Source organism: Onychostruthus taczanowskii, unplaced genomic scaffold, assembly GCF_017590055.1.
Source record: "Onychostruthus taczanowskii isolate IOZ18803 unplaced genomic scaffold, ASM1759005v1 scaffold2, whole genome shotgun sequence".
In the NCBI taxonomy this organism is placed as follows: Eukaryota; Metazoa; Chordata; class Aves; order Passeriformes; family Passeridae; genus Onychostruthus; species Onychostruthus taczanowskii.
In genome coordinates, this window is record NW_024499239.1 from 3,041,576 (window position 1) to 3,067,935 (window position 26,360).

At 40.3% G+C, this 26,360-nt stretch overlaps 1 protein-coding gene across 1 annotated transcript in view; it reads right to left on the reverse strand.

Annotated features, from left to right (window-relative positions):
* Positions 1-1,006: 1,006 nt before the first annotated feature.
* CRACD (capping protein inhibiting regulator of actin dynamics) overlaps positions 1,007-26,360 on the reverse strand; it is a 36,856-nt gene continuing 11,502 nt past the window's right edge. Inside the window, exons 2-11 of the mRNA XM_041402759.1 lie at positions 25,833-25,968; positions 16,069-16,233; positions 13,450-13,518; positions 11,964-12,146; positions 9,988-10,584; positions 9,201-9,365; positions 6,392-8,816; positions 5,210-5,400; positions 3,990-4,155; positions 1,007-1,167 (exon numbers count right to left, since the gene is read on the reverse strand). Of these exons, the coding sequence (XP_041258693.1) occupies positions 1,007-1,167; positions 3,990-4,155; positions 5,210-5,400; positions 6,392-8,816; positions 9,201-9,365; positions 9,988-10,584; positions 11,964-12,146; positions 13,450-13,518; positions 16,069-16,233; positions 25,833-25,952 (4,242 nt within the window). The 5' untranslated portion in view covers positions 25,953-25,968. The remainder of the gene's footprint in view (positions 1,168-3,989; positions 4,156-5,209; positions 5,401-6,391; positions 8,817-9,200; positions 9,366-9,987; positions 10,585-11,963; positions 12,147-13,449; positions 13,519-16,068; positions 16,234-25,832; positions 25,969-26,360) is intronic.

A 26,360-nucleotide genomic window follows, 5' to 3' on the forward strand; every position in this document is an offset into this window, starting at 1 on the left:
TATATTGGTCAAAGTACAGGAAGTTATCTGAACTGCCTGAAGTTGCATGTGGAGTAAAATCAGGAAGAAAGCAGAGTTAAAACTCCTAAAACTCTCACTGACTTACCTCTCAGTTCTCAGTTAACTTCAGTTCTGCCAGTCCTATTCCTGTGGGAACTTCCTGATACAAATTCTACAGGAATTCGCATTTGCACAGGAACTGTTTAATTCCAGTCAATTGATTTCAAGTTGTAATCCACAATCACTGTCTCTATGCAGCATAAATATGGCCAAGCACAAACAGTGATGCACTTAAATGACTAGAAGAAACAGTGAATCCCTGACTTCTTTCTGAGAACTTAATGACATTTGTTTAAAAATTGTGGCTTTTTAAGAAGGATTAATTGTTTTCTTCTTAGAAGCTGAGGGCATATAGATGTAGTGTATTAATCCTCTGATGAAAGAATTACCTCAGCATTTGGATGGTACCATCACTTATCATTTGCATGTGGAACAGTGTATCCTGAAGCTCTTCCTTAGGGAAAAAGCTTTAAAATAGCAGGCAGAACTGGCAGTTCATACAGTTTAACATGTTTAAATAAATTATGACTTAAGAGAAGGAAACATGCATCTTTCCTTAATTTCAACAATGAAGTTCTGAATGAGATCTCAAACACAGAGATCTAAAATTCCAGAACTGAAACCAATAGAATTTAAGAAGCATCCGAACTCTTATTCTCTTCTGACCCTTATTATGATACCTGCTAAAATTTACATCCACTATCTGAGCACTCTTAAGTTTTTGAGAGAGTCCGGCTGTGAGATTTTTGCCATGATCTCCTTTAGCTATTTGTCAAAGCAATGAATATATGACTTGAGTAGACTTGACAGTAAGCTAGAGCAAAATGGTAATCAGTTCAGCTTTCAGTCCTTCCAATACATGCATTTTCAGTTTTGTCATGTGTAAAAAGCAGAATAAATAAAAGACAGCAATTAATAGTCAGCAATAGAGATGTAACTTTACAGTTTACTTGATGATCTGTGGACAGTCACTCCAGGCTTTTGCTTTCCTCTTGGCTAGTGCAAGCCAGGCTGGTTCTGTTGACACTGGGTTAGCATCAGGTGTAGAGAATCTCTTGGCCACCTCCTTTGTCACTGGGGTTGATGGAACAGAATCTGAAATTTCCACTTTTTTATGGGATAGGGAAAGGGAAAAAAAAAAAAAACATTAGTTGAATCCTGTGCTTTGTTGCAGGATTCTAGAGATTTCACTTTTATCTGAAGATATTCTAACACTAGGTATTTATTTCCAACATTTTCAGCTGTATTTGCAAAATAATCAAGTTAGGAAGAGCTGAGTTTCCTTTTTCAGAGGTGATGCCGAGTAATCTAACACAAAAACAGGGACAAAATTTTCAGTCCTTGTGACATCTGAAGGAAACATTTCCAATTTGCTAGTCATCCTCTTTAAATAAACTATTTTAATTACATCTGCACCATAGCAAACAATGGGAAACAAAGCTAGGGGTTTTTAATCTCTGTGGTAATGCAGCTGCTGCACGCGTGTAAACCAAATGTATTCAGTAGTATTTAGATTCCCTCTTCAGAGAAGAAGGTGATCCTATAGCTTCCTGCCTCAATGAACCCTGCCCAAAAGACTGTCCTGAAAAAGAAATCTGCTTTCCCACTGGCTCTTTGGCACATGTTCTTCCAAGTAGTATAAGACAAACAGCTGTCTTCATAAGAAAATGTGTTTAATAAACAAATTATTTCTAAGAAGCAACTTCACAGAGCAAAACCATGGAAGTATTGTAGAGGTCAAATAGAAACATAAATTCTGAGACAGTGAATGCCCTTGAAGGTAATCTGAATAGAAGTCCTATCTGAAACATATGGAGTAACTCTAAAAATCTTAGTTACAAAATAACTTCTCAGTCATTACCTCCTCCCCGCTCCTCCCCCCACCTTCACTTACACATTTTCTTTTTTAGGAGACAATTTTTTTTTGTTAAATGTTCAGATTCCCAATTACTTTTAGTTGCATTTTATTTTGAGGTTTTGAATGTGTATAAAAGCTTTAAAGTTGTGTAGAAGCTTTAAAATTGCATGGATGCAAAAAAAGTTCTCTTTTTAGTGCATCTTTAATCATATATCTTTATCTGCAAGTAAATTAACAGTAGCAGCAGCAATTTCTGTAGATGGGCACTTTGAAAAGGTAATTATTTTAAATACTATGGTAATTTATGCTATTTTAAAGGTCCCACACTCTTATCACTTCCTGTTGTATATGACACAGCTGCAATTTTGAAATACACCACCTCCAAATTGGGTAGTTTTTAATGTCCTTAGAGGAGGACTCAGCAGACTTCCATTCTAAACATAACCTAGGCTGGTCTTTTGTCTTAAATGCTCTTCTAACTGCGGGAAGCCCAAATCGTTCTTATTACCCACAAATACTTGTATATATGTGTAGTTGCTAAAGGCTGCCTGGCTCCAAACATAGTCAGCAATCACAGGGAAATCCAGTCACTATTTCTTAAGGGCCAATAGAGTTCTGTGCTTTCACTTCAGATATTTCAAGATTGGTAATTCCACCTCAATTCCCTTCTGAACTGTCACTCTAGTGCAGACAGAATGACCTTGCTTAATTGGGGTTTGGCCCTTTGATCTAATTTGGCATCATCTATTGTGATGGAGTTTGATTTCTGCTAGAACTGACCATGTACAGCATAACAAAACCATGCTGAGTCTTTGGGGGTAGGGCTGCAATAGAGCCCCTTTAGAGTTTGACAGGAATTCTGCAATGCATTAATACTTTGGCCAATTTATGTAAAATCTTAGAATGGTTTGGGTTGGAAAGGACCTTTAAAGGTCATTTGACCAACCCAGGATGTTCCAAGTGAAGTTCTCAGGGACATCTGCTCTGGTGTGCAGCTGCAATGTGAAGATCCAGCTGCTGAATCAACTGCACATAGGCAGGCGTAGGGGTTTTTCAGTTTGGGACATTCTGCAATGCAGGAGTAGCACTGATTTAGCCTTTAACAAACCAGTTGAGTCACCTCATTGCTTTCAATAGGTGCATTTCACCGTTCTTGCTTAGAGTGATACTGAATAGATGCAGCTGATACGTGTATTTACTTTCAAAAATACTTTTTACTTGCACGGCTTTTAAAAAGGTTTCTTCAACACCTGTCTACTCCAAGACCTTTTCCCTAGGAATACTGTTAGATGGAGAAATATATGCAAGTCTGTATTTCAGCAATCACCTCATGCCACCACAAATATTATGCCCTTTGGGGAAGTATTTATTTTAATTTGCCTGCCTTTTGAATATGAAATAGTTTCAGCTTAACTGAAGTGACAGATAAAGCAGTAGGTTCTGGTTCCAACCTACCATGCCAAATATTTAACTGGGAGGGAGAAATCCTAGATGCAAAGTAACAGACTACCTTCAACTGAATTGATTATCTTTTGCATTTTTCAAATGAGGATACTTCTTTCTAATATTGGGGGGTGAATATTTGTCCTTGACAAACTGGGAGGTGTGAGAACTTGCTTCACTTCCTGCACAAATATACTTTGTGGAAGTTAAATATCATCCCCTGTCTGTGCTATCCCCCAGCCTAAAGGCAAAACAGTACTGCAGTTGCAATTTAGGGTAAATCAGATCCCTCTAATGTGCATTAGTCATGTTCCAAAAATACTGCTGGATATGGCTTGGGGAGACAGCCTAATTTAGTTAACTTGAACTGGGGCAATTCTAAGGAATTGCAGCAGTGCAGCCTTAATAACCTGGTAAAGACTGGTAAAAGTCTGTTAAAATTATGTATTTCCATCAAAACGGCCAGCACCTGAGATGGGAATAGTTGTGTTATTCTATGGAATGCATTTGTAATTCTAGCAGTAGTATATGAGGGAAAGGAAACCCCCTCATTCACTTTATCAAAAACATGCAATACCATTTCTGAAGTGCATTATTCCTAGAGTGAATCTGAATCTCTCAACTGTACCTGTCACAGAAGTTGGAAGGGTGTTCGACTTTTTTAGATGCTCCCTTCTTTCTAGTCTTGACACAGCAGTCTCAATTTTCTTCTCTCCTTCTTGAGTTGTAGATTTCTGCAGTGTGCTTGTTTTGCTGCTGCTGCTTTTGTTATCTGACTGATTACTTACAGCAGCCTAGAACAGAGAAGGAAAACTGCTAAATGAGAAAGTCTGTCATGTAATGGCTACAAGTTAGAGATGACACACTTGGTGCTTTCATTCATCACCTGTCATTTCATTAACCTTCCTTTTTAGCAAAGAGTCACAACACTGATACTTCTAAAACCAACAGTTATTAAAGACTATAAAAACCCACCACAAGGTTGAATTAGTCATGTTGTCATTTCAGTCAAAATACTGAAGAGTTTGAGCCAGCCCTCCCTGTTAAATACAGCATTGAAGTATAGGTGTGCATCTGTGGGCGACTTCACACCCACTGCTGTTTTCTTCCATCAGTTGTCTGTGTCTCAGGTTATGCACGTATCCATCAAAAATTTGGTTCTCATAACAAACAGCAAAATATATTTAGTTATCCACATGCTCTGCCTTTTTGCCATCTTTGATATTTATATACAACATCACTGTTTGTGCAGTGTCACTTTGGTACAGCAAGCAGAAATGCTCCCCTTACTAACAGAAAGCCATGGAGAGTAAAAAGCTATTTGGAGAACAGGAAAGAAGTGATTGAATTCAGTGCCTGCTTTAGGCATTTGGATGTATCATGACTGTTCATTTCTTTTGTTCATCTGTATTTTACCCAAATAGTACATGCTACAATAAAAATAAATTCTGACTTACTAATATTCACCTGTAACTGCATATTCCAGCTGTTATTCCCTAAGCATTAAAGGTTAACATCTGACGTAAGCTGTGAAAGAACCATATTGCACACAATTTTTCAGTTCCATCCCCTGCACAATAGTTCTGCTTATGACTGTCATTAACTACCACCTGATATCATCAGAGTTTACACTAAAATTGCCAAACTATTGCACCACAGTTTCTCCTGGAAGTCTCAGTTTTGCAAGAGGGAACTCCAGACTCAGAATACTTTTTACTCGCTGTCATTTTAGCTTTTATGAAGTCTTACCAAACATTAAAATAAAATATTCCCACATAACAAAGTTAGCTAACAGTTATAATTATGGTGTCAGCATTTCTAATGGGCAGGTTTCTGAAGATTGCTTACATTTTCTTTAGCCAGTTTCTCTGCTTGCTTTGCCTCTCTGGCTTGTCTTCTCTCTTCCCTCGTAGCTTGCTGCTCACGAAATCCCTTTTGCTTTTGCAGTGCTAATGTAATCCAAAGTGGTTGCGAAGTTTCCACTTTTTCCAACAATTTAGAGCCATCTACAGAGTGCCTGCTCTGAAGGACAGGCTTTTCTGAAAGAAAACATGACAAGAATTGATTGAGTAATGCACATCTCTTGTCTTGAGAAAACCTCTACAACTGCCTTGAGAAAATGCTGGAGCTAAGCCCATTGAATGCCATGTCAGTCACAGACCTTTGCAGACTGCACAACAAATCCTGAAACAGATTTTATGCCTCAGGAATAAGACCTAATTCGACACACTCACCCAGCTGTCCAAATCTATCCCTTTTTTGTGTGTGTGTGAAAAAAAGAAATAAAAAAACAGCAGTTCCACTGAGATCCTGTTTTAGAAGTGTCCTGATATTTAAAAAATTCAAGAATGAAAAAAATTGGGATTTCCCGATGAAATGCTGAATTCCTGCCTTGGTTTTTTGAGTGCCCTTACTCTGAAAGGGTAATTTTCCCTCTTGTACAGAATACCATTTCAGGACACAGGGGCTTTCAACTCTCTTCTGAGAAGACATTATGGCTACTCTAATTGTTTTCATCACTGAAGACTGCCTTTGAAGCACAGACTCTTGTGCCCAGCTGTATTGCTTAAATAAAGAATTTGCCCACGATACAGGGATCTACATATTAGTATTTTTTTAAGCTACATAGTATTTCCTTAAAAAGAGAAGCAACAGCATGTAGATTTTAAAAATTACACTATCTGCTCTGATGACACCATTATCCATGGACCACAGAGTCCATCACCTGACTCACTAGAGGCAGAGGTAATATCCCTGCCAAGGAAAAACACACACACACTACTGTTACCTCCTTGAAATTAACTTTCTTAAGTAGTTTGCACTGGTCACACTGAATTTATGGGCTTCTGAATTAAACTGTGGGCATGGGAATTCACACTCATTCAGACAACCCTAAGCAAAGTGACAGTCCTCCACAAGTAACATGCCAGGTAAAAACTATAACTTAAGACCAAATGTCTTCCTCTGGACCTCCAGTATCTCATTTTGGAAAGGTAGACAATAGCTAAATTTGCTTTGAGAAATACATACCTTTCTTCAATGGCTCAGGCTTTTTGTCATTTTTTTCTCTCCATGGAATACTTAGAGATGGGAAAAATGACTTCTTTTCTTTGATTTCTTCCTCTTCATTTTTGTAGTCATTGGATGGTGTGGGTTGGGCTGCATTTGCTCTGTCTTCTTTTCTCCAGCCACCATCTGATTCAGCTTTAGCCACCCTTTGCCCCAGCATTTCAGACAGGTTTGATCTGTTCATTTTAGAGAGAGGAGATGATGGTGGGGTCTGGCTGGTTGGCTTTGGAGCTAAAGCAGGTTTCTGTGGGACCAGTGACTTGCATGCTGGTTTCTCATGAGCAGGTAGAGCACTCTGGCCCGTGGCTGGTGGGACCACTGGTGTGCCCACAGGTGTTGAAAACTCCACCACAGTAACTGAAGAGTCTTTTAAATTGCCAGGGATGTTTGCTCTCCCAGTGCCAGGAGAGGTACTTTCTTGTGAAGTGAAAACAGAGGATTCTTTCTCACCTTCTGTTGAGGTGAGTGGGTCAGGCACACCATCAAAACTGTCTCCTGCACTGTATCTTTTCTTTTTCTTTTGCTCTGCCTGTTGATCATAATGAAAACGTAAAGAGTAGTTTGTCCTTCGTAACTTAATCCCAAAAGGAGAAACATTTTCTTCTCCATTTGATGGTGGTTTATCTGCTTTTTTTGTGCTGTTACTCTGCTGATTTTCCAGAGCACTGGGAAGTTCTGGCTGGGGTAATTCCTTCCCCATAGAATGTGGAAAACTTGGAACAAGGAATGATGGAAGATCTTTTGCAAATTTACAGCCTTCAGTGTTGTCTGTCACTTCCCTATGGGTTTCCATTTTCTCTTTAGGCTTTTCAGCTAAGTTATCCTTAAAAGTGGGAACCACATCCTCCTTTGAATCAGCAGATGAGCCAGTGGTTCTCCCCACAGCCACTGTTTCATTGCCTTTTGCCACATTTACATTCTCAGCATCTGAATTGGCTTTTGAAACGTCTGAAAATTTCTGCCATGCTGGTGTTATTGAGAACTTTGCATTTGCAGAGAGGGTTTTTCTCAAGTTGCCGTGGGGAGCACCACGTCCTCGGGGTGTCCAGTCATCACTGTGCCTGCAGGCAGTCACTCGGTCTCTCTCATTATATTTGTTGTTTTCTGCATTCTTTAGGATTCTGGAGCGGATAGAGGCCCACTCAGCCAGCACCGCCTGGTTGTTCAATGCCTCTTGTGCATGTTTCATTTTACTGCTGCTGGGTTTGGGATCCTGCTTTTTTCTCTCAGACTTCTCTGGAGAGGGAACATCCACATTTTTCCTCTCTTCTGTTAAGCCAAGTAATGATTTGCAAGCCGTGTCCTTAATCTGGTTCAAGTTCACTGCTGTGCCACACAGCTGCGCTCCAGTAACCAAAATAGCTGTGTGGGGTACACACACTGATGACGGGAGGGAATGAGAGCCCTTACTGGTAGTGTGCACCTTGCAGTCTTTGACAGATGGAGAAGAGAGTCCTGCTCCTTTGATGGGCATAACAGGACTCAGATTTACTTTCTGAAATATGATCTGTTTATCTCCAGAAGACACTTGGAATGTGAAGGGTCTGGATGCCATTTGTCTTTCATCTACCTCTTGCCACCGAAGTTCTTCCCCTATGCGTTTCTGCTCCTGAGCCTCAACTTCTTTTTTCAGTTTCTGGGCTAGTATTTCTTCTGCTGTTTTAGTCCCTTTTTCTGGCTGTTTGACTTTTTGGAAACTTGATCCTTCTTGGAGCCTCTCCTCTGCTGGATGCCTAGCAGCCCCTCCAGCAGAACACAACTGATCTTTTTCCTGTGGCTGTTCCAAGGATTTTTCTTGTTTTGGCTGAAGATTTTGTCCTTCTGTGTCTACCTTCTGCTCTTTCAGCTTGCTCCATTCATGTCCGTTTTGTTCCTTTTGCTGCTTCAGTTCATCTTGTAGAACACAGTCTGAACTTTCCATGTGCATTTGTTTTGTGAGTTTGTGTTTCCTCTGCTCTTCCCGTTTCTTTTTCTTATCTGTCACTTGCTGGGGTTGTTCTTTCTCTGTCTTTACTTTCTCCTTCAAATGCTGTCTTTGTTCCTCCTGTTCCTTCTCTTGTTTGAGGCTCTCAGGCTCTTTCTCCTGCTTTAGTTTTATTTCAACTTCTTCAAGGTCTTTCTCTTCTAGTTCTTGTTGCTGTGTTTCTTCCTTATTTTCTTTCTTGAGCTCTGTTTGTTCCTCCAGCCAGTTTCTTTCTTCTTCCTTTCGACTGTCTTTTGCAGTCCTATCTTGCTTTAATTCTTTCAGTGCTAACCTCTTCTGCTCCTCCAGCTCTTGTCTCTGTTTCTCCTCCAGATATTTGTGCTTCTGCTCTTCCCATTCCTGATGCTTCTCCTCCTCCAATTCCTGACATCTCTGCTCTTCCTGTTCCTGGTGCTTCTGCTCCTCCAGCTCTCGTCTCTGATGCTCTTTCTGGTCCTGGTTCTTCTCTTCCTCCTGCTTTAGTCTCTGCTGTTCCTCCCTTTGCTGGTGTCGCTGCCCGTCCAACTCTCGTCTCTGATGTTCTTCTTGTTCCTTGAGCTTTTGGACTTCCAGCTCTTGTCTCTGTTGCTCTTCCTGTTCCTTGAGCTTCTGCACCTCCACCTCTCGTCTCTGATGCTCCTCCTGTTCCTTGAGCTTCTGCTCCTCCACCTCTCGTCTCTGTTGTTCCTCCTGTTCCTTGAACTTCTGCTCCTCCAGCTCTCGTCTCTGATGTTCCTCCTGTTCCTTGAGCTTCTGCTCCTCCAGCTCTCGTCTCTGTTGTTCCTCCTGTTCCTTGAGCTTCTGCACCTCCAGTTCTTGTCTCTGTTCCTCCTGTTCCTTGAGCTTCTGCTCCTCCAGCTCTCGTCTCTGTTGTTCCTCCTGTTCCTTGAGCTTCTGCTCCTCTAGCTCTCGTCTCTGTTGTTCCTCCACTTGCCAGTGCCTCTTCTCCTCCAGGTTTTGTCTATGTTGTTCCTCCAACTCCTTCTGCATCTGCTGTTCCAGCTCTTGCCTTTTTTCAGCCTTCATCAGTCTTCTTTCATCTTTATGGCATGTTTGCTCTTCTACTTTCAATTTCTCCTCATCAAGGAGGTATTGCCTCCTCTCTTCTTCACAGCGTCTTTTTTCCTGTTCTTTCCGTATCTCCTCAAGTTCTTGGCACCTTTTTTCTTCAATTTCTCTTTGTTCTTCCATTTCTACAATCTGTCTTATCCTTTCAGCTTCAAGGATACCCCAGTTCTTCTTGTTCCTTGAGCTTTTGGACTTCCAGCTCTTGTCTCTGTTGCTCTTCCTGTTCCTTGAGCTTCTGCACCTCCACCTCTCGTCTCTGATGCTCCTCCTGTTCCTTGAGCTTCTGCTCCTCCACCTCTCGTCTCTGTTGTTCCTCCTGTTCCTTGAACTTCTGCTCCTCCAGCTCTCGTCTCTGATGTTCCTCCTGTTCCTTGAGCTTCTGCTCCTCCAGCTCTCGTCTCTGTTGTTCCTGTTCCTTGAGCTTCTGCTCCTCCACCTCTCGTCTCTGCTGTTCCTCCTGTTCCTTGAGCTTCTGCTCCTCCAGCTCTCGTCTCTGTTGTTCCTCCTGTTCCTTGAGCTTCTGCACCTCCAGTTCTTGTCTCTGTTCCTCCTGTTCCTTGAGCTTCTGCTCCTCCAGCTCTCGTCTCTGTTGTTCTTCCTGTTCCTTGAGCTTCTGCTCCTCTAGCTCTCGTCTCTGTTGTTCCTCCACTTGCCAGTGCCTCTTCTCCTCCAGGTTTTGTCTATGTTGTTCCTCCAACTCCTTCTGCATCTGCTGTTCCAGCTCTTGCCTTTTTTCAGCCTTCATCAGTCTTCTTTCATCTTTATGGCATGTTTGCTCTTCTATTTTCAATTTCTCCTCATCAAGGAGGTATTGCCTCCTCTCTTCTTCACAGCGTCTTTTTTCCTGTTCTTTCCGTATCTCCTCAAGTTCTTGGCACCTTTTTTCTTCAATTTCTCTTTGTTCTTCCATTTCTACAATCTGTCTTATCCTTTCAGCTTCAAGGATACCCCAGTGATCTTCAATTCTTTTTTGCTTTGTCAGCTGAAGCTGCTTCTGCTCATCTCTGTCGTGGATTAGCTTGTCTGCTGTGAAGCGTCCATTATATCCTGGGTATATGTCCTCATACAGCTGAGTTTCTAGGTCCTCTGGCTCAAATTCTGTTATTGTTAAACTTTGTGATCCCTAAAATTGGAGACAAGTTTGGAGTTACTGAACATTGCCTGTTGGCTTGTTATCCTTCACAATGAACCAAGAGTTGAAAATGCAAAAAAAAATAAATAAATTAAACAGTGATTTAGATGAGCCAACATACCCCACCCCAATTATGGATTACATCATCATAGATCCCATGTCTCTCCCCTATTTGGATGATAGCCTTTAAAAGAAAGAAAACATCCCAAGAGTGACAGCAGTATAATGCCAAATATTGAATCACCTTTTGATGTACATTGAGACCTGCCATTTTAAATTTGCAGAAGCCCAAGGAACAGAGCATGAGTTTCACACGCTCATTCTTCTTCTGCTGCTTAGAACTCCATCCTTTAAGCCTGAAATAATTAATGCCTGCTTAGGGGCATTGTTTTGCCAGTTCTTCCATGGCAAATCTGATACTTGCAGAGACAGAGCTGTTGCCTGCAGAAAAAAGCTCTGCAGTGCTAGCCAGGAAAGAACACTCCTCAGGGAAACACAATTTGCTTTCTTTTCACAAATCCTGAGCCAGGATATCTTCCTCATTAGCTGTGCTGAGACTCCAGCACTATTGTAGGAACTGTGGGAACATGTATGGACAGCACAGCCAGGAATACTGCTCCGTTCCATACCTGAAGAGTGTTTCCCTTTAGGAAAACAGCTCAGTTAATGTCCTGTCTAGCTATCATTTTTTGAGCCGTTGTTTGGCTCCAGTTAACCACTGTATAAACAAGAGGTTTAAATTTAATTTCTTCATTACAAGAGTGATAAATGCAAGTACAGTGGTGCAGAAGAAAGGAAGTGGCCTCTCCTGAGCCCCAAGTAGTTGAATACTCTTGTCCCATTTACAAGAACTAATAAGATGTCAGGATAAAAATCAAAACAGATATGCAGTAAGTGTACAAAGCTACAACTTTATATTTCTCTCTATAGCTGTTGCAAGAGCTACATTGCTTAAGTCTTATTCCTTCTCATAAGGCAAAGATATTACCCCTGTCAGAATCCATGCCCAATTTAGAGAATCTGATTTTTTTTCCCAACCAAATTTTGTACCATCTCATTGTCTATATCAGAGCAGCATTAACAGCAGCACATATCTTCAGGCCTTTATGACCTAAAGTTTTTACTAGAAAAGCTAGAATCAGAAAACTCTTAATGTAAAATCCTAGTGGAAGTACTTCAGGTTTAAGCAGTAGTTGTCTCAGCTGGCAATATTAAAACTTCTTTGCATCTGCTCTCCAGCTAGAGTTTCAGATAACGGTGTTAATCAGATCCCCTGCCTATAAGATCCTGGTACACTCCTTTATGGCTATTTTGTACCCAGTTTCAAAAGTAATCTCCCTCCTCTCGCTGTTTAGCCAGTCATTTAATACCTTTGTCAATCTCTTGTGCTGTCTTGACATCCTCTGCTTTTTTGGCTTCACTGACAGTTTGTGCTTAGCTGCACTGTTGTCTAGACGAGCAAGAGCCTGAGGAACTGAATCCAAATTGATTGTTTCAATTGTGCCAGAACAGGAAAACTGTCTTTTTGGCCGAGCTGACTTCATTGGAGTGACCTGTTTGTATCATAAACACAAGAAACCATTATTAAGCTATTTGTTCCATTAAGTAAGTAAGTAAGTAAATAAATAAATAAATAAATCACACACACACACACACACACACACACACACACATATCTTTGCAGATTTGAATTCAAAGGAATTATTAGCAGAAAAAATTAGAAACCCTGGCTTTCCATTATACAAATTAGAAACTTCGGACATGAAAGCTGCAGTTCTAATATTCTCCCATTTTCAGTACTACACATTTTTATAGTTTTCACATAAAAATTACTTGGACCATTCTATTGAAGTTTTTTCAGTTTAGCTCCACTATGAACTTGTTGGGAATGGGAAAGGCAGAGGCAGAGTTTTAAGCAACATCAAACACTGGGACATTTTAAAGTTTGCTTACTGTGAAAAAAGATCTACATCTTTAAATAATTTAGATTATACACTTTAGGCAGAAGCAAATCAGATTGACTTATCTAAGCTTCATAACAGAAAGCTATAGAGCTGTTCTCTCTGCATGGGAGATGACTGCAGCATTGGATCTCTGACTGGCACGGTGCCTGTGGAAAACCTTCCCTCCAGAGTCATGTGAAATTGTCCAAGACAGCTCCAAACAGCAAAATACTAAAGTAAGACAACACTGGCTTTGATGGGTGCTTTACTTCTCATGCCCTCCAAATACCTTCAGAAAGTTCAGAAAGTGCAAATATAAGCAAAGTGGTTCAGTGAGACTCTTTCTGTGAATAAACAGTGGAACTGTATGTCTAGGCATATAAGAATGAGCCTGTCATCTGTCTCTTCCATAAGTCATCAGCATCCCAAGACTTGCATTTGGCATAACACAAATGGAAAAGGAAGACAGAGAAAAAAAAGGGGGGAAAACATCTTCTGTAAGGAAAGAAATCACATACATTGTTTTCAAGACAGCTCTGTAATCTTCTGAGGTTAAACATATGCTAATCAGGGAACCAATTACTTAAAAGCTGAGGGAACGTTTTGCATATGCTTATTGAATTACATGCAGGCATAACAAAGTATTAGAAGTACTTATGAAAATTATGACTCTGTGATTAATAATACATCAAATAGAGGAATGCTGCGAGACTGGCAGAGACTGGCTTCTGCTGTTTCCTGCAATCACCTCTTAAGATTTCTCAATCTTCGTTATTGCTAGCTCCAAAACTGCACAGCATTCACAAAATATTGGATGATCAATGAAACAATGTACGAAAACAAAAACTGTCAGGCTTCTAATATCTGAAATTAGAATGTAACTCAGTGCAAAGCAAGTACAAACTTTTTTTACCTTTTCTTCCATTTCATGTCCTGTTCCAAGAAAATTCATTTTTCTCAAGAAATCTGGAGTGTCAGTGGACTAGAAAAGATTGCCACAAACAAGTGTTAAAATGGAAAGGAATAATTAATTATGATTCAAAGGACTTGTGAAGTCATGTACATTAGGATAGGATTTTTCCCTCTTTCCTATCTCTTCAGGACTGATGGATAAGCAATTTTTGTCCCTACATGCTCTGAGCTTGTCTTCACTGGTCCTTGAATCACTGTGCTCCACACAGCGCTACAAAAGGCAAAACACTCAGGCTTCCTTAACAAGATAATCAGTTTCCAAAACAAAAGAAAGAGCACAGCTTTGGAGGATTTTGATCAGGTCTTAATGATTTTATTTTCTCTTGAAAAACACAAAAGGAAAAAAGATACTACACTGTTCAGGCATTACCTGTGCTGCAAGGAATTTCAACTCCATGTTCTTGATGACTCTTTCTAGAGAGCCAACAGTCCCCCAGAGCCATGGAAGCCTGGAGAACTAGTAGGACTCTTTAGCTACTGTCCCTGTCCAAGCCATCATGGTGAGGAATTTTCAAGGCAGAGGGCTTGAAGCAGCATTCACCACACCTAGAAACATTGGTTTTAATCATTCTATCACAGTATTACTTCACAACCTCATGCGTGTTGGGATCCCATTACACCACATGATTGTTAATATCAAGGCTAAAAACTCAGCTTCACAACTACAGGATAAATTAAACCCAGAGCTCTTGCCACCAATCTGTGTTACTCAGTTAGAAAAATGAGAAGTCACAGAGCATCACAGGAAACCTGTACAAAGTAGAGCAGATCTATGTGGGCCTAGCCACCATTTTTTGACAGAAGTCACCCCATCCCCCAAGACATATACAGATAGACACGCCAAGGAGTTACAAGACCAGCAGATCAGACAAGAGCAAAAACCAGGGAAGCTGTCACGCACCAGAATTCTCTGAGAACACAGGTAATTAGTAGTGTGCAGAAACAAATGAAAGTACCAAGTGCTGTGGCTGACACTATCCATGTAAAATTGGTTTGTTTGTGTCTACAACTGCCTCTGAGTAGGGATGGTTGCTCCTTCAGTATTTGGAAAAAGAATTGTGCAAAGGGGTGTTAATTTTGTTTTCAAAACATAATATTTTAAAGAGCAGCTGGTAAGAACTGAATTTCTCCCTCTGTGTTACACAAAAATACTCTAGTAGTCACTCAAACCCGCTCCAGTGGGTTTTAGTGCTTGAACTATTGTGTCCTTTGAGCTGGAAGTCACCAGGTGACACTAGGGGGTCCTGCAGGACCCAGGAAGAAGGCTGTCTGCAGAGAATCTGTGTTTATCTCAAACACAGACTCACCTAGCACCAGGGTAGAGACAGGGCATCGCCAAAGCCTGCCCACAGTCCCACTGCACACTTTGTGCTCTGAGGCACATGGAATGCTCTTGATTCACCTTACCCGATCACATCAGAAGGAGAACTTGCTAGGTAAAAATATATACTTTAATTTTTATCTTTCCAGATGGCCAAGGGAGATGTGTGAGTGTGCAGGTCCTACCCAAATGCCTGACTCCCTGGCAGCTTGAGCCACAGCATGCCACCACAAAAGAAGTGGTCACAGAGGAGTTATGTTGTCCCTTAAAGACCGATGAAGAATTTGGGCCAGCTCAGCCATAAACCTGCCTTCAGGGTGTTTGGCTGAACACAGGCATGGATTGCACAGACCCTTGCTACCTTGGCCTTTCACACAGCCAGCACTAGTGTGAGTGAACATGAGCACAGGCTCGTGCCCCGGTGTCCCAGGATCCTAAGGGCCATGGATGGCTTCCCCAAGGGTTCCCAGGCACAAAGCCAGCCCTTTAAGCCTAAGGATCCTAAGGGCCATGGATGGCTTCCCCAAGGGTTCCCAGGCACAAAGCCAGCCTCCTGGCATAGAAGGTTGTCACTATACTCCCTTCTGCCATTACAGCAACAAACTCAACCAGTCTTGCTTTAGAAACTTTCCAGAGACCATTCCTCACCATGTTTCTTCACTGTCTGAACAGGACCCTTCTGGACACCTAAATGCCCACAGCATCAAAATCTCCATGAATTGAATCTCCATGAATTTGAATTATACTGGAAGTTTTCTTTTAGGAAGCATTCAAAATGCTTCTCTCCCTTCTTCACCTCTGGTTCCTGACCTTGAGAAATATGCGTACTTACTCTAAGACCTAGGATTTTATAGGCTTAGCCTTCACACACCTCTCATTTTGAAATTATTTTCCTTTTTGGTATTTGATGCTGCGAACAACTATCCTTGCTGGGAAGTCCATATTTTAAAATGTTTTCTGTATTAGAAAAAATTCCTGAGTTTTAGCAACACTGGAAGTAATGTCTGCACTGCTGGAAGCTCAGTGCAAACACTCAAACCAGTAATTCTGTGTGACCTGGCTCAGGATGCCAGGAGCACGCTTCCCACCAGGCCAAGAAGCACAAGCTGAGAGATCCCTCCCACGTAAAACAGCCCACTGAGCTCTGCTACGCCTCACTGGAAACATCTGCTACACCTCAGTGAACTTGCTGCTTTAGCACTGCTCTAGTGCCATGGACACGTCAATTTAAGTGCTTACTTTATTACTGCAGTCTGAGATCACTGTGTCCTGCTGGGTCTCAGTCTCCATGGGGCTGCTGAGCAGTGCATCATCTTCTGCACTGGCGTTTGCTTCCCCCATCGTCCTTGCAGAAATTGTCATTTGTGGAGGCTGCCCAAATTTTATATTTTTGGCCAACTGTTGCTGAAAAACAAGAAAAGTAAAACAAACAAACAAAACAGGTATTTATATTACAAGCAAAACAAGCCAATCCCAGCAAGTGCCCCTTCTCTGCCTGAAAGCTGCACAGAAATATTCTGGGCAACTTCTTACTCTGGACAAAAAAAAACAACAACAACAACAAACAAAAACAAACAATCAAAAGCCATCCTGAGGCTCACGTTGTTGCAATGTGGTGGGCACCATCTCTTCTTTCTCCCCACAAGGTGACTAAAGTGAGGAATTTACTACATGATTTCTGATTTTAGTTCTTGACGGTGTTGCCAACTTTTGAAAATTTGCTGTGAGTTTTGAAACAGTCAATCTCTTTTTTATATCTATGTTCTAGCTTAAGACTTTGTTTACAAAAGCTAATTATGAAGCCTTTTAGTTGTGACGTTTAAGCTTATGAGAAAAGTGTACTGTGAGAAATTAAAACTACCCCAAAAGGCAACCTTTTTATTTTCTAGCCCCCAAACCCTGCACCTCATGAAACTGTATTTCTAAAAGGTATCTTTATTGTAATGTTTAATCATGAGTTTTAAATGTTAAGGGTTTGGCACAACCCTGCCTTAGAGAAGCAAATTCTCAAAGCAGGGGAAACCCAGCTCTTTTAAATGCTTGATCTCATAGGAAGAATATACAAACTCAGGTCTGCTAATGCTCATGAGCACTGCCACTCACTGCTGTTGCACAAAGGAGTTTAGGCAGGGGACATGCAAGAGATGGATGGATAAGAAAGCTTTCCCACCGTTTATTTTCCATGTTGAAGCAATATTCTGTCACGGGTTACAAGGAAGTACTCTTAAATTGCATCAAGCATAAGATGAATAAAATAAGAAGCGTGTACTATGTGTCCTCTAGCAGGGTGAGTTAAAGAAATTGCAGCCCTGGCTACTGCAGAGACATGCACCATACAGACTTTGAATGTGAACTTTTTGCAAAGGAGAGAAGAAATTCTCTAGAAGGAGCAAATGGAGCAACAAACATTTATGAATATATTCTTTTCCCGAAAAATTTCAGGGAATCATTCTCAAGTAGGAAGGAAGGGACCATGGAGTTACTTTCCTGCTTTGCTGTTTTTCAAGGACAGAGAATTCTCCAAAGAGGATCTCCCATTTTTGTCTTGTGATACTATGAACAAGTAATTCAACTGTGCAGCTTCTATTCAGGGGTCATGTCAGATACTTACACAGGACCCTAAGAGAAGTTTGCTGCTGAGAGTTGTGGAAGATTGAAGTAGATAGTAGGTAAAACAAATTTTTTTTTTTCCCCTATAGCACATTGAATCAGTAACACAATGCACACATGAGGAGTTGTTAAGGAAAGATATCCTCTAAAGGAATTCAGTTCAGATTAGTCTTTCTTGCCATAGTTCCCAGTGGGCTAGACTCATATCAAGTTTATCCATATTATCCCAAAAACATTAAGAGATTTGTATATGGAACCATTAAAACAAAAATTACATGCAGAAATTCCTCATAATCAGGTTATTAAACTAGAATAGCTTTTTCAGTCTCGTCACTGTGTTAGCAATTTATGCCCATTTGAATTTTGGCAGAAAGTAGTGAAATTTGTATCGTAAAGCATTTTAGCATAGTGAACAGTTCTGAATGGCAAACTTTTATTTCTACCTGGATTACTGGCATAATCTCAAGGCAAGGGTTTCACCAAGTCCTTGCAGGCTTTTGTGTTAGCAGTGCAGCTCTCTGACTTGAAATCTCACATGATTCCATTGTGTACATGGGAGCTGGAAGGGGCAAAATGGTCTGTATGAGATCGTGTGAGACCTTTAATTCTGCTCTATTCCTGCAGGCCTTCTCAATATTAGAATCAGAATAAAATTATTTCAGAAAAAAGTATTAATTTGATGATGTGTTTTCAAAGTTGAGACTGCTCTTTTCTTCCTCCCAAAGTCATATTCCTAGACAAATAATTCTCCTGGGCAGAAAACTGGAACTATCAGCATTGCTGAGCAACCAGCTAGGAAACTACAGATCTGTGCATCTGCTCATGGTGGGAACACGCACACGTTAACATATTGCTTGCAGTGTGTTTTGGATGAAGGGATGGGGTGTTACCCTTCTGATCTTCTGACAAGTTCTTGATGTAAGTGTGGGTGTGCAGTGCTTGCTGGGAGTTCGGTGGTGGAGCTGTGGAGAAAGGTCTATGCTTGAAAAAGAATGGTCTTTTTAATTACCATCAAGGGTGCTTGAGGGCCCTGCAGCAACAGTGTCTTTTTCTGTATATAAAAGTTTAAAATGTTATTTTCCTGATATTTCCAAGAAATATACTTTCCTCAATATTAACGGACTGTACACAGTTGTGACTGGTTTTTGGTTTTGGGGGTTTTCTAATTGTTTCAAAGCTTTAAAAGTTTGCTTGCTGAGACTGAAATAAATTAGTTTGAAGATTGAGGAATAAACTCCAGTAACCCTCACCCTTCCAGAACAAAAGGTGTTTCTCTGTATTATTTATTTATTGGCCTTTTTTGAAAAAAATTATCTTAAAAAACAAAAAGCTCCACTAGTAGTTCTCCACTGGCCAGTTTCTTTTGGTGCATTCTAATCTCTAAAGCTGACACTAAATACCAAATGAGCAAATGTCAAAATCTTAAATAGCTCATTGTAACTACTGAGCAAATTTATTCTTATTGCCGTCACAGGGTAATGCTAAACCTGCTTCTTGGTCTTTTTTAGAATGTGCTTATAATATAACTGCAATGTAACTCTCAGAAAAATTCCACACTGATGGATTTTCTACCTGGTCAATCATAAAAATTCTAAAAATGCATCATCCATGAAAGAAAATAAAAACCCCACAAATTTTACTTGGGAGAACACTCAAATAATCTCACCCAGAGATGGAGATACACCAGTTTAAGATGGAAGACCTTTGAGAAGAGGCCATAACCCCTGAAAAGGAGCATCTGCTTTAAATTTCTCAAAAGTTTCAGTCGGATATATATTTCTGAACACATAACTATAAATCCTCTGTAGTTAAGAATTCCCTGTGCTGACAGTTTGTGGCTGATTGTTGCCTAAGGAGGATTATTTGCAATGCCAGTCATTAGGAGTTGCAGGCATCACATTTTGTTCTTCTGCCATTGCACAGCTGTGGCTAAATAGAATTTTGAAAATCTCCACAGACACATATTGGGCTCAGTCAAGGACCTTGGTCTCTCTTGGTTTGTTCAAGAAGACTTGTAATTTAGCAGGCAGAAACCACCATCTTGCTCTGAAATCTGGCAACCGGAAGCAGCAGCAAACAGATGAATTTTCTGTGCCTGCACCTCCCACTTCCAGCTTTATCAGCTGCAGTGGGCACTCCTGGTCCCTCCGTTTGCAGCCAGTGGGAAAACATTTCCACAGGACTTACAAACCCTTCTCACCACCAAGGAACAACTCAGCTACCACACAGTACCTATACCATGAAGCAGGGACTGGAGACACCACACACAAGGGAGCTTTAGGATGACATCCAAGCCAAGTTTACCTCATCCAATTTTTTTTTTTTTTTTTTTTTTTTTTTTTTTTCTTTTTTTTTTTTTGTGGAAGATTCATGAGGTTTCTGTAAGATTCCTGATAGTTTTTCTCCTCACACAATTCGGTGGCTGTCAGTGCAATAGTGATGTCTGCACATCCAATACTGATAAATAAATACTAGGAATTCAGATAATTCTAAGTTTATACTCATTCAGTTTTTAAAATCTTTCTTGGTAACTGGACCATGACACAGGCCCACTTCTATTTCATGCAAAATAATTTGCTAAAATGTGATACTACTTAGCTGACACCAGCTTCCCATTAATAACTTAAGGAATAAAGCTCCTAAGCAAAATTGTTCTGCGTTGTCTGGCACCTGCAGCTAATAAAAAAAAAAAGCCCAGACTTTCAAAGCACTCTTTGCATTTGCATAGAAAATGCCACAGAACAAGTTTTCCATATTAATTGGCAAAGAGCCCAGATCAGGCTGTACATCTCCTCTCTCACTTCCATTTGGCTCCTCTTCTGTGTACATGCCTACTTGCATGTCTGTTGGGTTCAGGCCCCTGAAACCACATCATTCTTAGGGCTTCATGCCTGGACTGAATCCGAAACTGGATCCACTGAGCTGCTTGCTCTCTTCAGTTAAAAATCATTAAAACAGAGTGTACTATTTCAGCTCATTCCATTCAAACAAGGCTTACAAGAAATGCTGGCCATACTTCTCCTTCAACTCAAAGATCTACTCTTCATATCTGCTTGCAATGCCTAAATATAATGAAACTTAATTGAAATTAAGTTTTCTAGTTATATATCAATGGAAAATAATTACTTAATTAACACTTGTCCTATAAAAAGGCACACTGTTGAAATTCCACTTGGTCCTGTATGGTATCTCAGAACGACCAAAAATCAAATGCTTTGGGAATACATAAGAACAGGGTGAGCCAACGCTGAGCCCATACTTGTAAATGCTCCAATGATTTGTGGCATCTGAGGAATTTTTATACAGTCCAACAAGAAATATTTGTTTTGATTTGGAAGTGTTACTAGTTTCAGCTGTTGCTCATGCATTCTTATGCAGTGAAAGACTGAATAATTGTTCTCTATTCATGTTATCAATTCCATTCATGATTTCAGGCATCTCTAACATATTCTCTCTTGTAATTTCTTTTCGGGGCTCAGAAGAGAGTTCACCGAATTCATGGTGAAGTGTGGAAGTGAGTCCACTTCTTAATCCAAACTGGAACATCTGCAACATATCTAGACAAATTAAATACCCCACATGAGCTGTTTTTTTTTTTTAATCAAGGAGAAAATAATATTGGTATAGCTTTAGAAAATAATCCAGGTATAAAATTAAGATAGAAACCTATAGAAAATTAGGAAAAGAACAAGTATTAGCACAGACCTTTTGGATACAAGATGCAGGGAGGAAACTACTCCACTCTCCATTGCTGGAGCAGTATGTGGTTAGGGGCAATACACTTGTAGAAACTTTTTGGGAGGGTCCAAACTAGAAGAACAGTGAAGGAGCAAACTGTAAATGGACCTCTAGAGATGTGTATCTGCAACAAATCCAGACATGAATGAAGATTTTGGTGCACAGTGGTGATGGATCACTTACACATGCTCATGTGTAAAGAGAAAATTTTGTGGAGAGGGTTGAAGATACAGCATCTGTGGCATTTGTCACATCAGTCTCTCCAAAAGCAAAGCAAATGCAAGGAAGGAAAAATTTCCTTCCTTGGAAAGCAAGCTTATTTTCAGAGATTAATATGATCATAGGAAAAAGAAGGTCTGCCCAAGAAACGCTAGAATGGTTTAGAAAAAAAATTATAAATTCAGTTCATCAAACAAAAATAATTTTCAAATATGAGGAAAACAATTTGTCTGCAGTGGCACTAGAAAATAATGGCAAGAAAGAAATCAAGTGTAAGAAATACAAAGCTAGGCAATAATGAAGTGAAAATTCACTCCCAGTTCTGAAAAATTCAGAGCATCATGGTAAAAGATAATTGCTTTGAGGTTTAAAAAATGGCTTTGTAGCTTTGTTGTGATCTGGGCAGTCAGAAGCAGAAGATACACTGGGAGTGGCTGGTAGAACAGAGATGTGCAATGCACAGTGAGGGAAGCACTGGCTTGGTCATTAGCTAAGATAGGCTAATGACTAAAAGAAATGTAATTCAGAACACTAGAGTCATAAGGTCTGACAACGAGAAAATCATACAGGTCATTCATCATTACAAAATCAGGGAAATATGAACTTTAAAAGTGGTCCTTTTGCATTTGACCGAAAAGTTGTGCTACATGAAAAATGTTTTCTCATAATTCGTATCTGTATAATAAATAAGTGCTTTTTAGCTTTACAGAGCAGAGGGTTTGTTTTAAACTACATGGCCACAAAGGAACAAAACAAAACAAAAAAGGATGTAACCCAGTAGTTCCTAAAGGCCATAAGCCATATGTCACAATCTTTAATATTTCTTGCAGCTGCACAGATGTCAGATGACCCACGATAATTTCAGTGAAGGCAAGCAGTGGAGAACAAAGGCAGCAGCAGTGCCACACCATGGCATCATCACAGCAAGTGGCAGAGAGTAGTGTAGACGCTCCAGGAAACCAATGTTTTAAACAAGCTTCCATTTTGCCTGCTGCAGTTTTGTGAGTGTGAAATAAAAACCCTCTTCTGCTCATTTGGTGACCATTTCTGGCAAATATCAGAGGTAGGAAGAAGAGTCACAGCTACAAAACATCAGGAAATTGTTTTAAGACACTTTGATGGGAGAAGAAAACCAACCAGTAACCTCTGGAAGGGAAGGATGTAAAAATGAAGCTCCAAGAGTTGGGTTGTGGGGCTTTTTCTGACACACTGCTAGGTTTACAGTTTAAGCATTCCTTGTGTCTCATTCACAGCCCTGCATGACAAGTAAATCAACAGATCCCCAGAAACTAAAAGAGCTCAATATTAAGAGTACCAGTGCCTGTGTACCACCTCTTGCTGGGAGCAGGTTCAGGCTGGCTTTCTACCCTGGATCTTAAACATTATGTAATGATAAATCTTAGGTCTTTTCCTTGTTCCAAAGAACAAGGAAAAGACTGCTTTTACAACACCAAATGGCTTCAGCCAACACAAAATAACTGCAGGATACAAAAGGGCTGCTGGAGGTTTATGAGAGGTCAGGCTTTTCTCAGCCTGAGTTCTAGCACACAGTAAAACCCTTGAACATGACCAAATCCATTTACAGAAAGCATGATAAGATGAATACTGCCAATCTGAAAATCAATAAAACCAAATGAGAGCAATTCCAGAAAGAACTAATTTGCCTTTCATGCTTAATTAGAAAGAGAATTCCCACAATAAGCAATTGAACCAGTGCACGGGCTGGCCAGCTGCCCTGATTACTACGGAGTTTGCACCATTACACAACAATTTTGTGGGTTCATCAACACTCTGAAGTCAGCAGAAAGGCAAGACAAGAAGGAGGAAACACTTTGGTGATCCCCAGAATGAGATCCAGCACCATCAGTATTAAATGGCTTGCATTGCTATTCTGACTTCAAAACCCTTTTTGCCATGCTGTCTCTTAGATTTGTAAGTGTGGGGACTTTTCCAAAAAAAGATTTAAGTTTTCCAGGAACATTTTCTGTACTACCTCCAAAAAAAGAACAAAAAAAATCCCCAAAACTCCTGAAAAGGGTTAAAATCTGCAGAGCTTTTGATCTCCATCTGGAATGCACAAAGTTTAGAGTCAGCACAGGGCATGGAATCCTGGCAACAATTCTTTACTGAAGAGTACGTTGCCAGGTAAATGGAAATTGGAAGTGCTGTGCTCCCACCCTGACATACAAGCCTGGCAAAGCCACAGTAATGCTGATGGCTGGCCACAGAATTGCCTTAAGGGGCAGAGTGCTCTTCAGAAGAGAGAACTGGCTCCTCTTAATCCACTGCTTTAAGAAATACAGAAGTTCCCAGCTGGAGTTAGCTTGCAGAAAGATTTCAAAGATGGTAGAAGCTTCAGGTATCAGGAAACAGAGCATCAACATTTTCTGTGACTGCAAAATCACATAGCAAACACTGGCTCATAGAATAGCAGGAAAAAAAGCATGGGGTATGCAGTGCATTAAACCTTCAAACAGGAATGATAGTCCAAATAACTCATCAGACCTGGGACCCAACTCTAAGGTCAATTTAAAATGTGCAACGGGATTTTGGCATGACTTTTTCCTAAAACTCAGGGAACAGTTGCAGAAATCATGCCTAGAGAAATGGGAAAAGTTACATGGTGGGCAGCAATTTTTGAAGATACAAGAAGTGGTCCTTGGGCTAATAACAGGGAGGCTTTCCATGGGTTTACAAAAAAAAATCCATGGACATTTAGATGAATGTATGACTGTTCTGTGTGAACATGTAAATACTGAAAAGTGTCATTTGCATTCCTTATGCATTCCCTTTCTGAATGAATAAGTGGCTCTCACCACCATCATCAGAGTTGAAAAATGAATCTGGTATGTTACAGGCTGGGTTCCAGCTACACTAAAATGAGAAAAATGAACTACCGTCATTCAATTTTAAATAAAAGGCAAGCACATTTTTTTACATCAAGCAGCTGAAACAATATTGTCCCTTAAAATACATGCAATTGACCACACTAAAAAAAGGCTTATGCAAAGTTCATATGAGCAAGAGAGTACCACTGGCTATTTATTTTGTGACTTTCAAAGATGACATTTTGCTCTAATTTTCTTGATTTAGCATTTGCTTAGTGAACACGGTTGTTACCAATTGTATTAACTATGCTTTTTCTCAGGTAGCTTAGTTTAGCAAAGGCACTAATTTCTATTGAGAATTTTAAGCTGAATTTTGATATGAGAGAAAATAACACTGGAAGTGAAAAGTTACTCAGAGAAAAGCTAGTATACGGAGGCTAAGAAAACAAATCCAACAGACAGCGAGGGCACAGCTCCCTGAAAGAGCTGGTGGGCTTTGTGGGACATTGCAGGACAAGCCCACATACCTCAGGTCTTGGCCCCAGAGTCAGCAGTCATTTGAAATATAGTGGTTTCCAGACTGGAAAACAGCATGCACTGAATCTACCTGACCCAGGGAAACTTAAACTGAAAAGCCAGCACAGATGAATTGGAGATGTCCTAGTGAGGCTTTACTCCAGAGTCCATCCACAGTCAGCACTGGGCAGGTGCTCCGTCTGCTGACAGCACCAGGCAGGAGGCAGAACAATTCCATCCTGAAGGTCACAGATGTCTAATTTCAGGACCTCTCACTCACCAGGAAAGATGGATTGTGGGTAGGCTTCAGAGGTAAGAGAAATCAATGGTATTTTGCTAGTCATCTTCAGGGTAACAGCACTTGCACGGCATTAAAAATTCATCAGCATTTTGACAGGATATGTCAGCATCCTGAACAGTAAAGTGCAACATGTTTCTGAAGGACAGCTCTCTCAAGGTCTAGAAAGGCATAAAGCTGTGAATCTTACAGATATACAGGGAGTAAAGCAAAAAATTATTTTGAGCACTAATGGGAGAGTCCTGAAAAAGAAGGGAAAGCGGATCATATAAAGCTCTTTAGAAGCAAATACCCAAATGTGTTGTTTATGCTTTGGAGAGATAAACAAATCCACCTTCCATGAAAACCACTGAAATTGCAGAGAGAAAAAAGAGAAAAAAATGCAATACATATAAACATATAATTAAATTGGCTTTGCAAAGAAGTCTCACTCTGCATGCCATTCCCTGCCCTCAACACTGCCTTCCTTTTTTTTCTCTCATTACCACAATTGTATGACTTAGGCATACAGATCAGGACACACCAAAACCATGAGTTCAATTCAGATGAGTCCCACAGGTGCAGATTTTTCTGCAGATATGTTTACAGCATCAATGCTGTACTTTCCAAGACCAAAATCTGTAACTTCTGCAGATTATTTTAATTACTTGCAATAGCTTTTGGCCAGAGAACTTAACAAGGCTGAGAATCTGTCCCAAGGCTATAGGAAAAGCAACCAATCTTTATGCACATTTAATATGTTCTGGAGAACATTTTCCACATTTTAAATATTTTTCCCACTGGCAATTTCTTACCTGAAGAATTTTGACTTTTCCTAAAACGTTCTCCTGTGACATTGCTTGAATGGCCTGTTCACTCTCTGTTCTCCCATCAGGTATGAAAATACTGTCATGGGAAAAAGCTCGACTGCCCATAGAATAATGGGAGGATCTGTTAAAAAAAAAAAAAACAAACAGTCAACAAGTAAGTACTGCAATTAATTTATGAGAGTGACTCTTCATATCATAGTTGTCCTGCTGTATGGATTCCACCCCCCCCTCCATTGCCTTCTAATTAAAACCTTTGTACATTCTCAGAGGAGAGATATCCAAACACTTTTTGTTTTCAAAAGTTTAATGGAGGTGCATGATTCCTTTATATACAGTCTCCCTCCTTGGAAGGACCTAGAGTTGGGTGTTTTTAACAGGAGTGTTGAGAAGTTCAACTGATTTTGCTTGTAAGCCTCAAATCTGTTTGAGGACACAGACTAGATGGTGAGGATGCACATACTGCCAGACTGCGTATCTAAGAAAGTGCATTCATGCTCAGTGCCCCTGCTTGGG